The sequence below is a fragment of the Tachypleus tridentatus genome, chromosome 7 (assembly GCF_004210375.1).
Source record: "Tachypleus tridentatus isolate NWPU-2018 chromosome 7, ASM421037v1, whole genome shotgun sequence".
Lineage (NCBI taxonomy): Eukaryota > Metazoa > Arthropoda > Merostomata > Xiphosura > Limulidae > Tachypleus > Tachypleus tridentatus.
Genome location: NC_134831.1, coordinates 172,339,794 through 172,359,608, shown reverse-complemented (window position 1 = coordinate 172,359,608; position 19,815 = coordinate 172,339,794). Strand labels below are relative to the sequence as shown.

At 32.4% G+C, this 19,815-nt stretch overlaps 1 protein-coding gene across 6 annotated transcripts in view; it reads right to left on the bottom strand.

Moving 5' to 3' along the window:
• LOC143257255 (cytochrome b5 reductase 4) overlaps positions 1-19,452 on the bottom strand; it is a 38,505-nt gene extending 19,053 nt beyond the window's left edge. Inside the window, exons 1-11 of one of the 6 annotated variants that reach the window (XM_076515685.1) lie at positions 18,680-19,452; positions 8,588-8,771; positions 7,288-7,452; positions 6,589-6,689; positions 5,624-5,705; positions 4,956-5,009; positions 4,712-4,757; positions 3,973-4,124; positions 2,757-2,789; positions 2,475-2,600; positions 1,737-1,875 (exon numbers count right to left, since the gene is read on the bottom strand). In XM_076515685.1, coding sequence (XP_076371800.1) covers positions 1,737-1,875; positions 2,475-2,600; positions 2,757-2,789; positions 3,973-4,124; positions 4,712-4,757; positions 4,956-5,009; positions 5,624-5,705; positions 6,589-6,689; positions 7,288-7,452; positions 8,588-8,666 — 977 coding nt within the window. In that variant the 5' untranslated portion in view covers positions 8,667-8,771; positions 18,680-19,452. Of the gene's footprint in view, positions 1-1,735; positions 1,876-2,474; positions 2,601-2,756; positions 2,790-3,972; positions 4,125-4,711; positions 4,758-4,955; positions 5,010-5,623; positions 5,706-6,588; positions 6,690-7,287; positions 7,453-8,587; positions 8,772-10,251; positions 10,397-12,211; positions 12,465-16,828; positions 16,868-18,679 lie in introns of those variants that run through there. The other 5 variants (XM_076515679.1, XM_076515686.1, XM_076515680.1 and 2 more) reach the window with 5 other exon arrangements.
• Between the last annotated feature and the right edge of the window lie 363 nt (positions 19,453-19,815).

Here is a 19,815-nt window from a genome sequence, read left to right as displayed (position 1 = left end):
AACACAAGTCACACCTGAAATGAAAAGTAATATTCAAAACTTGAAACTTAGTTATGTTGACCTAGAATTAATTAGTTACTTATCAACACAAGTCACACCTGAAATGAAAAGTAATATTCAAAACTTGAAACTTAGTTATGTTGACATAGAATTAATCAGTTACTTATCAACACAAGTCACACCTGAAATGAAAAGTAATATTCAAAACTTGAAACTAAGTTATGTTGATATAGAATTAATTAGTTACTTATCAACAAGTCACACCTGAAATGAAAAGTAATATTCAAAACTTGAAACTTAGTTATGTTGATATAGAATTAATTAGTTACTTATCAACACAAGTCACACCTGAAATGAAAAGTAATATTCAAAACTTGAAACTTAGTTATGTTGACATAGAATTAATCAGTTACTTATCAACACAAGTCACACCTGAAATGAAAAGTAATATTCAAAACTTGAAACTTAGTTATGTTGATATAGAATTAATTAGTTACTTATCAACACAAGTCACACCTGAAATGAAAAGTAATATTCAAAACTTGAAACTTAGTTATGTTGATATAGAATTAATCAGTTACTTATCAACACAAGTCACACCTGAAATGAAAAGTAATATTCAAAACTTGAAACTTAGTTATGTTGATATAGAATTAATTAGTTACTTATCAACACAAGTCACACCTGAAATGAAAAGTAATATTCAAAACTTGAAACTTAGTTATGTTGATATAGAATTAATGTTACTTATCAACACAAGTCACACCTGAAATGAAAAGTAATATTCAAAACTTGAAACTTAGTTATGTTGATATAGAATTAATTAGTTACTTATCAACACAAGTCACACCTGAAATGAAAATATTCTGTCAAAAGCAGGTTGCTGGAGGAAGCTGTTGTCTGAGATCAGAAAAAGACAGTTGGAGTTTCCCAGACACGTTATGAAGAAATTGAAAGTGTGATTGTAATTGGAAAGACTGAAAGAAAGAGATAGTGTGGAAAACAGAGGTTAAGTCAAAAACTTATCTATATGGATGAATATGTTGACACTTGAAATCACTTGTACCTCAAAGAGAAGAGATCTGTGAAAGCCTATAGTTACCAACGTCCTGTTTGGGTATGGTACATAGAGAGACCTGTGGAAAACTATGGTTACCAACATCCTGTTTGGGTATGGTAAGTAAAGAGGGAGAGATCTGTGGAAAAATATGGTTCCCAACATCCTGTTTGGGTATAGCAAGTAGAGAGGGAGAGATCTGTGGAAAACTATGGTTCTCAACATCATGTTTGGGTATGGTAAGTAGAGAGGGAGAGATTTGTGGAAAACTATGGTTCCCAACATCCTGTTTGGGTATGGTACAAAGAGAGAGAAATTATTAGAGTATTATTAAATTTTACAAGAGCGAAAACCAATAAGTGAAAGAGAACTCGGAGCTTGAATCCGTAACCTTTGGCTAAAAGCACTAGTCTTCTACTAATGTATTATCTAAAATAGGAATGGCTTGTCTCTTGGTGACTATACCCATAGCAAGAACCCTTGAGAGTAGACAGGGATCACTTGTACTTCTGGACAGTTAAATGAGAAAGCACTTATTTTGGATTCAAGACCAAATCCTGAAGTCTCACTTATTAGCTTTTCCACATAAATATTTCTCTTACACAGAATTAATTGGTAAAAAACACACACACACACACATATATATATATATATTCTAGAACGTATCAAACAAGCTACCTTGATGTTTTGTCTCAGGTGAACATGATGACCCACAGGGATCCACATTCTTGTGCCCAAAGGGAAAGAAAAAGTAAACAGATAACAGTCATGGGTCAGCTGGGTTCTCTCAGACAGTTCACAAATACGATAATGAATATCTAACAAGGAAAAAATAACTATAAATCTTGAATATTAGTATCTATAAATAATTTGCATTTATGCAAAGTAACATTTCACTTTAAATAATATAACGAGAATACAATATGAAAGAAAGAAATACTTTACAAAACATCAACAACCATATCAAAATTAACAAAATGAAGTTTTATTCACAAGTCTTACAGCTAACCTTCAGTAAAATTTCCTTTTCTTCCCATTAAAATACAGCATTAAATATCCAAGGGTTTTTACAAAAAAGAAAACCCTTAAAGTCCTACATACCAATCATTAACTTGCAGAAGTGAACAACTTTTCATCCTCAAATAACATGATTATCTTATAAACACAGATCTTCTATATTTTGAATTTTAAAACATCTGTACTAGCAATTAGCAGAAGCTATGTTTGTTTGTCTTGATAATGAAGACAACATTTGTTATTAAAATTTGTTTATTAAAATATTATTTATCCACACACTTCAGAGAAAAATACTTAAGATATTGCATCATCTTGAAACACTTAATAAAATCTGTTTCTTTTTATTCTTTTAATTATGGCTCTGTTATATACAATCAAAAGAACGAATTCAACATTTTACCTTTATTTTTAGTCTCTATACAGCTATCATGGCCTGAAAGTGGGGTGCCAATATCAGACCATGGAATTTCTGGATCTTCCTTGGTCATTACCAGTTCTACAGTTCCAGACGATTGTTTCGCATTCACTGTTCAATTGCAGAATTTAACCACATTTCTTTAAATGATCACATGAATAAGAAGTGATAAAAGTTTAAACTAACAAGTATACGAAATTAAAACACAGTTCATGTATTTATTCTTCAAAAGGGATAAAAGTGAGTAATGTAATAAACACATCTTACCTTGGTATGTTGGTAAAACTCTATTTTCTAGATCTGAAAGAAAAATGTGTAATATGTAAATATTTTACTGACAAACAGCAAAAGTATTAATATATTCTTCCTTCATATAATTCTGATATACACTTAATGAACAATTACATAAAATGAATGTTTCAGTTCTTATTCATTAAGTTCTGTATTTGTCTATTAAGAATGTGATAATTTGAAAAACATATTTCTCTTTCTTAATTAAAACTATTTCTTTATTAAGTCTGGTAACCAGAATATCCTTATATTTTTCAATTTTTTTTAAGAAGTTATATTTGGTAAGAGAGATAATGAAAGGCTATAGTTATAACACTGAAGAGAATCAAGGACTCAACTTTTAACACGTATCACTAGGATTTATAACACTGAAGAGAAGGTACATACTTCTGGCAGTATTATCATCATCAACACATCAAGCTACCTATTAGGTAATGGAACAAACAAACCTTTATGTGGATACCTGTTGTTCATTTTTTTACATCCAAACTCAAATTTCTCACCACTTTTGATGAGTCAGCTCCAACAAAAAAAACTGAAAATTTGGCAGACACAAAACTCTTTTGTTTTGTTCTGGATTCTGTTCACCATCATAACCACAATAAAAAATAAACTCTTTCATTTCTCTGTTGTTGGATGGAACTCATTAATAAAAAAGACAGCCCATAAAGGTATTGTGATTAACAAACTTAATAAATAAAAAAGACAGCCCATAAAGGTATTGTGATTAACAAACTTAATAAATAAAAAAGACAGCCAATAAAGGTATTGTGATTAACAAACTTAATAAAGGGACAAGACATTCTTCATCTTAACAACATGAACTGTGTTCTTCAAGTTTGCTACATCTTAGTGACCACATCAATTATTTCAATAAATATGTAAATAAATGGGTCAGTAATTAGCCAAAAAAATACAAAACATGGTGCACATGCTGTTCTAAACTTTTTACTGTTAAAGGAGAAGTAAATAGTTTTTATGATGGTGTCATGTCATCAACATTTGTTTCTTTGTAGTTAGGAACATATTTACACAATGGCCAATAAGCAGAAGTCTGCCATCACACCTATCCTTAACCAAAGAGAGTTAAAGTCAAGTTTTAGAATACTTGCAACGCTTCATACGCTAGGCACAAAGCCTTACAACATGCTATTCTATCGAAGATTATGGAGACAGGTATGAAAGTAATTACCCAAGTGGAGTTGATATGTAAACTGCCTTATTTGTATGGAAAGCAGAAGCTCTGTTTCGTCAAGGTCGACAATAACATGCTCAGTTTTAATGCTGTTTATTGTTGTATGAATGACTAGACTCACTGAAGTGTCTTCCTCTGACCACTCATACCTATAACAAGACAAACAATTCGATAATGTGCATTACAAAAGTTACACATACAAAACTTTGTGAAACAGTACCAAAATATCACAGTGCTGTTCAAATACAAATCCTTACCACCTTTGGACATGTTACAAAAGGTTACTATGACTGCATCAGAACTTTTGTGATTCAACAAATGTGATCGTAAAGTGCAAAAAACAGTTTTATAGTTAAGACCACATTCTTACATTAAAACTGTAAAAACTTTAATATTTGTAGCACAGTAACCAACTTAACATTCCAGCATAAAATTCATCTCAATACATTTTCTATACACAAGTATCCACATTTTGAAAGCCCAGGATGTTTCTGAATAATTAATATTTAGTGATCTTCACAGCAGATAAAAAGACAACTTGCAACAACATACATACAGCTATTTATAGCTATCTGCAAGTTGCCTTGGAAATATTAAAACCTTTTAACAATGTTACACACAAGTTCATAAAGGTAATGGTCAGCTGAATAATCTGTGTACACAAAGAATGCCTGGACTTATTAATATAAGAATCAGAAAACCATTTACTCAATAACCATTTGCAACAGAAACCTACCTCGGTTTGGGTTTCACAGCAGTGGAAGTTCCATTCCCAAGTGTTTCTAAATATAAAGATACAATAAAGAAACAGAACCAGGAAAACCTAGTGAAATCCTTCATGCAATTACAATTTTAAATATTTTATATAGCAAATAATGCTATATAATGTGTTATTAAAGAAGTTCAGAGATACAAGACAAATTTGATAAAGGGCCTATATTTTTTTAAAACATTACAATAAAAGTTCATGAACAACATACCAGGTTTTCTGAATTTATCTCCCTCATGCCCACTGGTTCGATTAATGCTTCCACCTGCATTTTAAAAATATCAGTGCTAGAAAGATAACATCTGTAAAAAATACAATTCACAAGCTAGACAGATGTGTTTTAGCTATCTAAATAAAACTTTCTGGTTGGTTATGCACAATATGCACAATCTGCTAGATTATTGAGTGTCCAAAACCATACAAAATTTACAAATAAGACATTACAATTTCAACACAAAGCATGACATATTTGTGTCTCTTGATAACGTTACTGTTTTCACCACTTTCCAATTACAAAAAGCCAGTTAAAGCCTACCACAATATACAGTTTCTTTCATTAATCCATTAATTCTTTAGTAATATTAAAATTATTTCAGCAGTTTTGTACATAAGTTTATAAATAATACATGTTCATAAAATCAAACATCTTTGGAGCCTGGGATAAGCAAATGAAATTATTTGAGTAGAGACAGGCTTGTGTTTTATGTATATCTACTTGAATAAGAGCCACAGTGGGAAATCAAACAGATTAAGTTAGGTTAATAGCAGGAGATATGTTCTACTAGTTCACGTGAGTTACAAATACTATTGTGACTCTCTATATATACGCCTTTAATCTTTTTTTCACCAGTCCTTAATTTTTAATTACGGTATACTTACTGCTTGACAGAGGACTCAAAGGTCTGTATTTCCCAATTAGGCACTTCTGGAGCATGGATTCTGCATTGACCCATCTGTGGATCTGAACAAACAGAATTAAGATGCATTTGTTTGTATATACTTCATAAGACAACACCTTTTATTTTAAAGTTTATTTAAATGTTCCTTATGAATTCTGTTGTAGTTTTCACTGTTTTCCTGTCTTTTTACTTTTATATATATATATATATATGTATGCAGTTTTTTAACTCATTTAAAAGTTAGCACCCCCTGCTGTGAAAGAGGGTTATTATTTAAAAAGATCTCAATGACCCATAATGTATAAAAACAAACGTTATGTAAATAAAGATAATAATTCCATTTAGTCTACAGAAAATCAAACAATCTAAGTACAGTCCTATTTCAAACAGCTTTTAAAAATTTAACTAATTATAAGTAAAGAAATATATTAAAACCTTTAGAAACAACAAATTGTTTTCTAACAAGTTTAATACAAATATAAAAGGGATAAAGAAGTGGCCATTTTTCAATTTTTTTTAAAGTTACTGGGTCAATTTCTTTCCCCTTATTTACACACAGAACATTTAATAAATATTCAACAAAAGTTTGAACAAAAAGTAAAAAAAAAAACTTCTTATCTAGGATAGCCTACTGACTTTCCTCTTTCTCAGAGATAGCTTTACATGAACTCAACAACTGGTTTAACATGGATTTATCTACTTAGGGCTATTAAATGACAAATCTAAAGTACACGTAACCTTATAATCTTTAACTAAAAGACAGAAACCAGCTTGTATAATTCAAGTTATATTTCTTTCATCATTTAACTCGCTTTTTTCACTTTCAATCCGTTCCAAAAATGTGAATTACCATACCGTGTATCACAAATACGAATGTACCTCTTTGGAATTCTTACAAGTATGTATCTTAAATTAATTAAATTGTAATGTAAAATCACATATTACTGAATTGAAAAGATCTGTGGCATCTGTTCCCACTCCACGCATCAACTCCTCTTCCCCACCAGGATGGAACTCCATGTAAGGAGTGACATTATACACCTTTCCTGGGTAACAAGCACAAAAGCATATACAAGTATCTGTAAAAACAGCTGCACAGTTAAGGATACATTATTAACAGTATACACAGATCCTGTATGCTGTAAATACTTACATTAGCACATTAATGTTCTTATTACATAAAAGATGTAATACATTAAAGTTTTTGATGCAAAAAGGAACCTGACACACTTGGACTGTATGTTAATAAATAAATACAACATTATTTTTATCACTAGAAAAATAAGGGACTTGCAAAACAATAAGTGATCCCTTACAGTAGAATAACAGTATTTATATTATTAGGAAGAACTGGGGCTTGCAATACAATAAGTGAACGCTTATAGTACAATAACATTAGTTATATTATTAAGTAAAGCTAGGGCATAAAAAGTTTGAGTTGTGTTGAATTTAACTACTCAAAATCCATGATACTAACATAATACTGTTTCTTGTGAACTTTCATACAAAATTGCTTGATGCTCTATTTCTTATGTAGTTACTATGATGATTGAATAAAGAGTGAGTTATTGAAAATAAAACATCTCCAGACAAAAAGAACAAGTAAAGATGTTAAGATAACAGATAAACAAGTCTGTAACTTACCTTTCAACACCATCCAAGCATCATAAGTTTTGTTATGTTTCCTCAGTTCCTCTTCTGTAACATCTCGAATCAGACCTTTAGTACCCGCTAAGTCCTGGGATGAATTGGTCAGTCGAATCCAGTCCATTAAGGACCGCCCTGGTCTCAGAGCTACCTTATTCCTTTCTGTTGCAATCATACAATAACAGAATACACTTTCTGAACTGGTATGTTTCTTCCCTTTTTTGTAATAGTTACAAATTTGGACTTTTAATTTGTGACTTAGAAGATTAGTGTATGGGTGACACATGATAACAAAGAAATTGTAGTTGAGTAATTTATCAACAGAGAGCAGCAACTGAAGTTTTAGAGATTCAAACTGTTGTGTCCAATTTGACATTGAACATTGATTTCATTAAATAAAAAAAAAGTTAAATGAAATCACATTATAAACATGCAATACTCAGAACAGTGTTGCCAACCTGATGACTTAAAAGTTGATTTACAGATTACACCACCATGATACCAATACCTTAAATGTTTATCCAAGTACAGCGTTGTTCATAATTAAAACCATGTATGAACTTTTTTTAAGATAGAAACCAACAAAGAAATGTGCTGAAAATAAAAGGAGTAAGGGCCATGAATAACATAGCCTTTATTGCTTAAGCAGGTTAAAATAATTATAAACTAAAACAAAAATTTAGTACTTTGAAGATTGATCGGCTGTGGATGTGAAAACTGAATAGATCAACATTCTAACTGTATGCAAATTTTTTGTGTGTAACAAAAAGTAGGTTATACTATTCCAGTATGACACACTGAAGTTATTATTTTTGGTTCAGAATGGTGTGACAGTCACTATCAGTGTAAAGGGTCTAGAAAAAGGCACTTTAAATTACTAACCCTAATCTTTTAAGCCTAGTTTCTGTCACAGCATCCACTAAATCAAATTTTTAATATGAACTTATTAATAAAACATATTCTATCTTCTCCTTAACCACAAACTGCATTATGTCTAGTTGTTAACACGACAGGTGGAGGGAAAATTAAAAAAAGCACTGATATAAAAACACAAAAGGTATGATTCTCAGAAACTCTTGAGAGATAAGACATTTATGAAATCAAGTACAGAACTTTACTTACATTCTAAGCTACACAGACCTTTGTTTAGTTCACCCAATGCTTTGATGTTCTGAACATTTAACAGACTGTAAACAGCTTCATTTCAACAAACGAAAATGTTGACAAAATTACGTTCTACATTTTAGACTACACAGCAACATGACAGTTTAGCTTCAACAATTCTTAAATAACTTACGTAAGCCTGAGTCTCGCTGTTGAGGGGAGACCACACCAAGACCTTTAGGAATACCAAGCCACCCACTGGAACCAGCCATGTTGGTGGTAGTAACACCATTAATACCTAAAGCATTTTCTGATGTTGATTTTTCTAGACAGCAGGGTATTAAAAATACCCCCTTCTTTGACCCACTACACCCCAGCTATGTAAAATAATAAGTATGAAATAACATAAGAGAAATTGAATTATAGAACAAAAGAAAAGTATTTAGTTCATACATATATTTATGCATAAAAATATATTCTAATGCATGTATACATATAGATATTTTAGTACATACATATATTTATAGATATAAAATATATTTTACTACATGTATATATACACAATATATATTGTAGTACATATGTATATTTATAGATAAAATATATTTTCAGAGTTTGAACAAAACCAAAATGTAATATTCCTTCTCTTTGAAAGGTTAGACTTTTTATAGATCAACCTAAACACATTATAATTCAACATACACTTGCTAATGTTCTAATGGTGGCTATAGCAGGTTACCAATTAATTTTTTTTTTAGTGTTCCACAAAAAATATATTTTTATCCTTTCTCTTTGGTTGTTGAAGTACTAGTTTGTTGGAATTTTAGAGTTTCCCTGAGATGTAGTTATTTTTTAAATATTTAGTATAATGGCTACTTCTATATGCAAGTCTAGGAAACTTGTACATACCTGAAATTGAAACATTAGCAAGTGAATGTTGAATTGAAATGAGTTTAGCCTAAATAAAGAAAATTTGCTGGAAATCTATAATTAGACATTTCCAAAGATACACTTGTTAAAATCATACAATATGGTTCTTCAATGTGGGTAAGGCATGCCTGATAAGAACATGCATATTAAAAAGGCATTCACAAAACATTTCTTACATGAAGTATACTGGAATGATAGTTCCAATCTATCTATACTTTACTAAAGGTCTTGCACTTTATTATATACCATCTGTAATCTTCAGAAAATACAATACTTACCAGTATGAATGTTATGTTTCTCATTAAGTGACTATCAGTGCAATGTAGAACAAGCTGAAATGTGAGTAGACATGTTTTTGAATTTTTGTTTTCAGTTACTGTGTATATCATGCTGATCTGCCAAAGACATCTCACAGATATTCTGAAATTACTTCTGATCCAAATAGCTGAAGCAGCAAAGATACACATTTCAAAATAATCTCAAAAAATATACATAACAGTGGTAAAGTTCAGGTAATAAGTTGTTCAAATTTTGGGAGGTTGATGCAGCCCAGCTGATGAAAATCCAACTTCTAGAAGTTTGTGGAAGTTACAACTAGATTTATTTTATAGAATAGGTTTAATTTACAGGATACATTTGAGTTATATGTTGTTAGGTTATTTTAATTTATAAGTTATTAATTATATCATAATGACTCAGAAAATTTACTTGGCAATTTCTTTTTAATACTGAAACCTTTTGTAGCACTACTAGACAATTTTTAAATAATGAAAGTAAACTCACTGGCCCTTAATATTGTTACAGTATCCTGACCACATGAAATATTGAGTTGCAGGATTAATTATCAGGATGAGTTATCAGGATTAGTTATGGTCCTGCAAAATGTCAAAAATTGTTTTCTTCTAACCATGCCCTTCTTCATCCTACCTTTCATTATGAACTGTGAATTTGTTCTCAGATATCACCAGTCTTTAACTTCTCAAGTATCATCCTATTAACTCAAAATTTGGGCTATATCACTTAACTGTCTCAGAAGTTAATAAATACATCCACCCGACCGTACATCTTGTTACTGTAGGAAAGTTTTAACACTTTGAAAACATTATACCAATTACTGAGAGAGAAAAGTTACATAGAAATAATATTACTCAAATTGTAGTTCTGTAACTATGAAAACAACTTAGCTAGAAATGGTGTCAAATATTTATATCTTACAGTTTCAAATATATTTGGTTAACAATAAATACAAATCTCTTTGTATTATGAATAATTATTGTACATTACCAGTCTAAATGCTATAACATTTAATGCATTTCATGAATACTAAATCACTCACATGTCAGTTAACTTTAAACTGTTAATTCCTTTATAGTTTGTTCATACCACCTAGTGGCAAACTTGGTACTACAATTAAAACAATTTAATAGGCTTACCTACTAGTGTTTTATCAAACAGGTAGCAAATGAAAGGCCAAAACATAGAAAAAAACATGTTTTTTATCAAATTTTACAGATTCAGACAAAGGAAATACACACTGCTGTTAGAACATGACAGTCATGGCTAGCTTATTGATTCTGGCAGTATTATATAACTAACCAAGATTTTCACTATAAATACTAATATGTCAATGTAATAAGATATTACTTTGTTCAGTTTAAAAGTGATAACTTAGCTAACTAATATTTTTCTATGGAGTTAATAAAATACTGAATTTTTCACTTCTCACAGCCATCAGTTATGCAAATTTATATGCAATCACTTTTATATTTCATTTTGTGTTTAGAGCAAATATTGGAATGACTAAAGCAGAGTATGTTACAGTTTAAGTAAAAAAAAAGCCAAAACAGAAATTAATCATAATTTTAGGAATAATAGGAATGATGAATGAAAATTTAATGCAACATACTTTGATAACAGAGTGACCATAGTGTTTACAAAAACATCTTTCATCCAATCTTTATTTTAGCTAGTTGTAAAACCAATGTGGAGTATAATATTACACATCTAAGAAAAAACAGTAATGATTGTAACATTTTCTCTGTAGATCCTGTGTATTATTTGGACATTTTCCAAAAGATTTTTGTCATATTGCCTTAAATACATGGTGTCTTATACCTACAAAACTAAATTGGAAAATTCAAAATGCATGAAAAAACTCATTTATAGAAATAAAAGTGTACTCCTCAACTTAAATTTCAAATCTGAAAATTTGGTAACAGTTACGATTTTTTCTCTTGTAATGGAAGCAACCTCTAATTACTCCAGTTTATCCAGATTAGAGGGAAAAAACTATCTCACAGTAAGATCCTGCCTATAGCTTGAGATAACAGGTGAGTATACCCAACACTCTCTGTCTATGAACCAGCACTCAGACATCAATAAGTTGTTAAATGTGGCTTGTTTACCATGCAAAATTTCCAAATATCAGTTTCGAGTATGTTTAGAATGTTCTAAAAGACTCAATTTATATGCCTTTATGAAGCTTTCTAATAGGCCTAACTATTCAAACTGATTAAAAACATGCAATAAACGAAGTTTTGACAATAATTTGTATTGTTTTGCGTAGAAATAAAATATCAATACTGTATTATTCTTATATAATGCAACGAGTAAACAACCTCGAACTAGTACAGAAACCATAATTACATTTCCGGCTAGTCACTGTACTATAGTCATACCACCACGTCACAAAATAAAAAATTCTAACCATTTTCAGCAATTTTTACAGAAAAATAAAGCGTGTTTTTCGGACGTATATTCAATAAATTAAAGCCAAAAATGTAAGAAGCGATGCATTCATGTTCTATTTTGAAATTACCGAAACAATGAAATTTTAAAACTTTGGTTTAATTTTTACACCTTTTAGAGTAGGTGGCAAAACACATACCGCGAACGTCAATAGAATCAACGTTTAGTGTCAGTAACAGACTATACTTCACTCCCATTCACTCACTAGGCTGTAAATGGTGGACTCTAGAACAAAGCCCAGATTATGCAAAACATAAAATGTATAAGCTGACCTAAAATTATTACAAAAACATGAATAAGTGGAAAACAATTGCATATGAACAAATGTACCGTTTCGTCAACTTCGACAGCAATACTGCACGATACGCCCTCTATAGGTACGAGACATAAATGTAAATAGCAAAAATAATATAAAATATGTTTGAGGAAAATACGGAGAAAATAATTGGTGAAATACGCAATATTTAGTTAAAGGATTACTAGCAATAAGTATATCTATTCCACATATGTGATGCTTAGATTAAAAGTAGACTTGTTTTTATTAAACACTATAAAGCAATGAAAAAATGTCCCCACTCTAATTTTAAAAAATTACCAAGTACAAAAATTGGGGATACATAATATGCTTATCTTGGCAGTCAATGAATTAATATTATCATTAAACGCATGTTCCATAAACACTTTAAGACTTCCTACCCCAGTGACGCAGAGAAAAGGGTAGTGATCACAGTGCTAAAAGCCGGAGTTCGACACTCGTGGTAGGCACAATACAAATTATATAATGTTTTGCTTACAAAAAACAAATAATAAGAAAGATAACAGAAAAGTTAGACAATAACAGTTCTCCACGACAACTAAAAAATAATTGATTAATTAATCAAACATTCTTTTAATACTTTTTTAATTATAGTCATTACCACTTTTAACTTTTTCACTAGTTTATAAGCAACTTCAGGACTTATTAGATGTGAATTAGCTAAGAAAATTACCCACGTAATCCTATGTCGGAGTTAATGTATTGTATATCTTACGAGTAAGGCTTTAGAAGAAAAAACGTAAATGTCGCAGTATTTCTCATTATGAAGTAACAACAAACGTTATATAATATTTGACTAAAGGAAGAAAGGCGTTAAGCGTGCGACTCGTAATCCGAGGGTCGCGGGTTCGCATCCCAGTCGCGTTAAACATGCTCGCCCTTTTAGCCGTGGGGGCGTTATAATGTGACGGTCAATTCCACTATTCGTTGGTAAAAGAGTAGCCCAAGAGTTGGCTGTGGGTGGTGATGACTAGCTGCCTTCCCTCTAGTCTTACACTGCAAAATTAGGGACGGCTCAGGTTTCTCCTCCTGGTTGGGGGTTGTGCAGTTGGCTAACAATCTACTCACTTAAAAAACCAGCCTGTTAATGAATTCGCAAGCGATTGCGGTCCTATGTTCCTTCATGGAATCGAGAGGCATAATAATAATAACAAAGGAAGAAATGTTTAGTTTGGTTTTAATTTCGCGCAAAGCTACATAAGGATTATCTGCGTTATTTGTCTCTACTTTCGCAGTGATAGACAAGAGGGAAAGCAACTATTCATCACCACCCACTGTCAACTCTCTTTAGTACTATTTTACCAACGAACAGTGGGATTAACTATAATATATTATAACGCCCCCAATTAAAAAGGGTTAAAAGGCGAGCGTGTTCAGTAACAGAGGTTCGAGCTCGCAATCCTCTACTTGAGAGTCAAGCGCCCTAACTACTAGGCCATACAAGATTTAAAAAAAAAACAAAAAACATCAAAAACAAGATTATAACCAAGTAAAATAAAATAAACAATTGATTCTTCTAACATCATTTGTTTCTTTGTTATTGTCGAGTACAAAGTTAAATAGTGGGCTACCTGTGTTGTGCCCACAACGGCAATCAAAACCTCGTTTTTTGTGCAGATGTGAGAGGGTGCATTTAATATAAAGAAAAACTTTAATGTGTCCATTTAATACGTACATAAATTCAGGTCAGGGTAAAGTTCAAATACACACATACATGCACGTGTGTCTGTATACATAACACTAAAAAAGAACTACAACTCAGCGATCGTTTTCTATTTAGGCCTACTTAAACAAACACGGGGTGATAAACAGGTTACAAACCTTATTATTAGCATCTCAAACAAGTCTCAGTTTTCTACATTGCGCGTCACGCTTAACTTAAAGCACTCAAATTAATGTGTTTCTATTGTTCATCTGTTTCTGAATGTTTACGTAAGCCTTTACAAATAGCCGTAAGTCTGAACCGTCAGACTGAAAGGAAGGCAGTCAGTCAACAGTATCAAATATCAACTCTTATTTGACCGAATAGCAAGGTTTTACTGTCATTCTTAGAGCATGTCTCCTGGTGTAGCACGGGGTAAATTTACAGGCTTACATCGTGAAAATCCGAGTTCGACTGATCGTGATAGGCATGGTATACAGCCCAATTGTGGTTTTGCTCTAAAACAAACAAACTTAGAGCATACTTTCACCCTTATTTCACGTGCTTTTTCAGCAACGGGTCGCAAACCATGAATATTCGAATTCACAGACCGAGCACTACAAACAGTAGGCTTCACCTGTCGGGTTTAAAACTTTACAGTAACGTTCTCATACTTCCTTTTTGAAACTCGATTTTTTCCACGTACATACACAAAGTGACAAGACAAATACGAAACGTCCTATTGATCCTGTAACTTCATGGACTTCATTTACATGGTTGTTCAGTCCGGCAACATTTCGTTTCGTCTCGCTTCCTGAAATCTGTCAACATAAAGCCTTCCAGACCCAACTAAATACATAGTTTATATATACTTTCAATATCAAATTACGTGACGCGAATAAACAGAAGAAAAGGTAATACTGGATTTTTATTAGGTTTGTATTTAAATTCACACTATACCTGATATTTTTTAGTCATTTGAACAAAATATGGCAATGGTAGTTTACCATGGCTTTTGCGTTATAAGACAGATAATTAAAATACTCCGTCATAACTAGTGTTCTAAGAACCTTGATACCTCCCGAAACTTTCTATTCTGATAACATGCCAAGTTTCATAGCTCTACACTTTAACATATATTTATATATATATAAAATCTTAGTATTATGATACTAAGAGAAAAACAAACACCACAGAATGGATTACCCTAAAAACCCTGTCCTTGTGATAAGATGCCAACCTATTTTTCCTTTTCATAAATAACGTAGAATATATCTTTATTTCAATATATTTTGGTTCCTGTTCTGAACTTTTTTTGCAGTTTCTGAATTCAGTTATGATATCCTTATAAGCAATATGTACGAAGGTCGTAAAAGAATAGAAATCCTCTTGCGTATCTAAGTCACTTACATAATGTTATTCTATGAACACTTGTACCACTTTGACCCTGTAACTATATCTGCCCCCCCCCCGAAGTGTGGTAAGCTTATTTCAAAGTATGATACAGAGGTTTATACAAGTTAGTATGAATTCAAGGTTTATCCCTTCTATATATGTCTTTTTCATAATTATCCTGATGTTATAGGTAATATAAGGAGTATGAGATACCGCACAATTACTCAGTCCTGACATGAAAGCGTGGTATTACCTTGTTCTTGAAAGTTTACTTTCCTGAGCAGACTTGCTGTTATACAGAAGCCAGTCAGTGACTGAAATACGCTTTACGTCGTTGTAAGAACAAAAATTGTGTTTTGTTTCTTTTGAATCTCGCGCAAAGCTACTCGAGGGCTACCTGCGCTAGCCGTCCCTAATTTAGTACTGTAAGACTAAAGGACTAGTCATCACCACCCACCGCCAATTATTGGATTACTCTTTTACCAACGAATAATGGGATTGACCGTCATATTATAACGCCCCCATAGCTGAAAGGGCAAGCATGTTTGGCGCGACGGGGATGCGAACCCGCGACTCTCAAATTACGAGTCGCACGCCTTAACACGCTTGGCCATGCCGGGCCGTGGGAAGGAAGCTAGTCATCACCAACCACCGCCAACTCTTGGGCTACTTTCTTACCAACGAATAGTGGGACTAACAGTCACATTATAACGCCCCCACCGCTGAGAGGGCGAGCACGTTTGGTGTAATGGAAACTCGAACCCGCGACCCTCGGATTACGAGTTGAGCGACTTAACCACCTGGCCATGTCAGGCCAAAAAACTGTGTTTAATTGTAGATTTATAAATTTCTACTTTCTTTGCTACTTGAAATATTTTTCTCTGCATAACATTTTCGAAACTTACATTTTATGGATGTGATTTCTTTCTGTCAGATATCAGTTAGCGTTCCGACGAACATCGACAGTGTTATTAATAATGATATTGAGACTAGAAAATATAACAACCACAAACTTTGAAGACAACAAAACAAACAGTTATCATATTTTAAATGTACTTCCTCTGAATATATTCACATTTAGTTGAATTAAATTAAAATAAAATAAATGTTTGTAACAATAATGTCCGCCTAACCAAGAGTCTTCTGTTAATGACGTCACAATCACGTTACTTTAATATAGAATACACGTGCCGAGGCGTACGTTTGATGGTAGGTCACACTGTCGTTACAATGTGCTTGGTGTGTCGTATTCATGCTGCAAATGACGCTTGAGTGATACACATGTCCATAATCAATTCTTTCGCTTTTATGATGCACCATATTGGAAATATAGCACACAAATCAGTAATCGATTCCATAATATTCGTCTTGTAATACGTTAAAAAAATAAAACAAAAACTTACCGAATATATACACTGAAATAACATAACCAAGACAAAAAATGTTATTGAAACGTCAGATGTTCTTACGAAATCCGTTTTTACTTGAAATTTGGTCGTGATTGCTTTCACCGACAAGGTTTGTAGGCCGTCAATTGAAACACATACATTGTCGCTTTATTCAACCTGCACGAGGATTTACACGAGAACCAACTAGCCTGTAACTAATTAATTTCGTACTACCATGTACTGTCACACACAACGGAGCTAGAGTCGCCCTCCCGCCACCTAATTTTGAACAGGTAGTGAAAGAATCGTTATATGGAGAATCAGAAACCTATCGGGAAACTGCTGTTTGATTTTTTTTTCAATTCAGTGGTAATAATTAATGAAAATAAAATATACTGATTATCGGTACGTCAACTGTTTATGGATAAATTTAATAATTAACAAAACAACCATAACTGTTTGTTTTAACATTTACAAGTTTTTTACGCTCAAAGATTATTTTCTTATTTTTTATGAGCGTCAAGAGAGAAACTAACAAACGATATTTTAGTCCTTAAAAATCTTTTCTAGATAGCAGACGAAGTTTGTTTGATTCAGTTGTGGTCTTCTTTGCGATATAATAATGGCTTTTTTTGAGGAGCATATTCAAATATTTATATAAAAAAATACACACACTCATAAACGTACCAAGAGACCTCTGGAATTTTTCTATAATTCACAGTATACATTTTGTAGCCACTGACGCTGGAACAGTGTTTTAAAGTCAAGGTAAAAAAATGTTTACGTTCTTCTACCATCATGGCTTCTCTCTTGTAATGGTTGGTTTATTAACTTTTAATTTTTTCTTGTTTCTTTTGATAATGATTTAAATGTTCTTTATTCTGAAAAGTTTATAGATGAAAGCAAGATGATACGTTAATTTTGAGCTTGTTTAAAAATGATACTGGGAAGTTTAAAGAACAATAAGACACCTGGAACAGATAACATTTATCCAAAAGTCTTTGTATGGGTAAAAATTGGATATGAGAGTCATTTACTACTATTTTGTAAGTTCTTGAACATTGGGCGGGTGCCAGAAGATTGAAAGTTGGCTAATGTCACGCCTCCTTTCAAGGAAGATGATATAAGATAATCTTGAAAGGTACAATACAGATTATACACGTATTACCATAATCTGGTGAGATACAATATAAACTACACACATATTACGACAATCTAGTAAGATACAATATAAACTATACACATATTACGACAATCTAGTAAGATACAATATAAACTATACACATATTACGACAATCTAGTAAGATACAATATAAACTACATACATATTACGATAATCTAATAAGATACAATATAAACTACACACATATTACGATAATCTAATAAGATACAATATAAACTATACACAAATTATGATAATCTAGTAAGATACAATATAAACTATACACATATTACGATAATCTAGTAAGATACAATATAAATTATATACAAATTACAACAATCTTCCATTTTTCATTAAATTAATTTTAACTATTTTTAATACCTTATCTACATATTACGAACTACAATTAACGAGCATATAATGATATACAAACAACGAACTTGAAAATATATACCACTCACAAGCACATATGAAAACAATTATAAAAATAAGAACAGACACATGTTAACATAAATTTTGATTGAAAGAAAAAATAGAGAGATTTGGATAAGATAAATGCACAATGAAACCGTTAAACTTATACGTACGAACAGACCAGTAATTTCAACGTATATATGTTTGGTTAGAATTACACGTTTGATACGAGAACTTAGATTGTCCAGGTTTAACTGCAGGCTATCACACACGTGAACACAGACCCTTACCTTGACGATGTTACAACACCAACAGATACAGAAAAGGGTTTTAATTGTCTGAAGTGGTTGTTCAGATTGGTACCAGAAATATTTTAGGTAAACACTATAAGTGAATTCAATTTCAGCGTGAGTAACTATGTTCACAACATTGTCTATACGTGGTTCGGTAATTTAACACTATGCTATTCATGATGAAACTGACACAGATGTTCAGTTCCAACCTGTATGAGAGAACAGACTTGATATTACCCGAGCATGCGCTCTTCTATGTTGCTAAGTGTGGATTATCGTTCAGTCAGATGGAAAGGACTCCTACAGAAGGAAATACTATCTCCGACTATATACTCCGTTTTGTTCGCGCAATTTTAATCGACTTCTGCTGTCTCTCCAAACAAATCTTTGACCACAGAAAACGAAAGTTGTCCTTGTCTCTGAACAGGCAGTGAAGAAAATTGTTCAGACATCGAGTAAATGACGTTAAATATTTCATTAAAGAAACAACTTCCAACTTACGAAAAACTTAAGAAAACTCAATAACACTATTTCGTTCCCATAAGGGTTGATTAAGAAAACACACACAAAATAACTCTGAGATCTAGTGAGTGTGTGTATGTGTCTTCTTTTAGCAAAGCCACATCGGGCTATCTGCTGAGCCCACCGAGGGGAATCGAATCCCTGATTTTAGCGTTGTAAATCCCTAAACTTACCGATGTACCAGAGAGTGGTGAGATCTAATGAGAAGAGGCCTGGCATGACCAGGTGGTTAAGGCGCTCGACTTCTAATTCCAGTCACATCAAATATTTTTGTCCTTTCGGTTGTGAAGGCGTTATAATGTGACGGTCAGTCCCACTATTCGGTGATAGAAGAGTAGCCCAATAATTTGGGTGGTCATAACTAGCTGCTTTTCCTCTAGTCTTAAAATACTAAAATTAGGGACAGCTAGAGCAGATAGTCTTCGTGTAGCTTTGCGCGAAATTGAAAAGAAACAAACTAATGAACAGAATTGAAGTGAACCCTAATAAACATGTTACAAATTCTGCAAGGCCTGACATGGCCTAGCGCGTTAAGGCGTGCGCTTCGTAATCTGAGGGTCGCGGGTTCGCGCCCGAGTCGCGCCAAACATGCTCGCTCTCCCAGGCGTGGG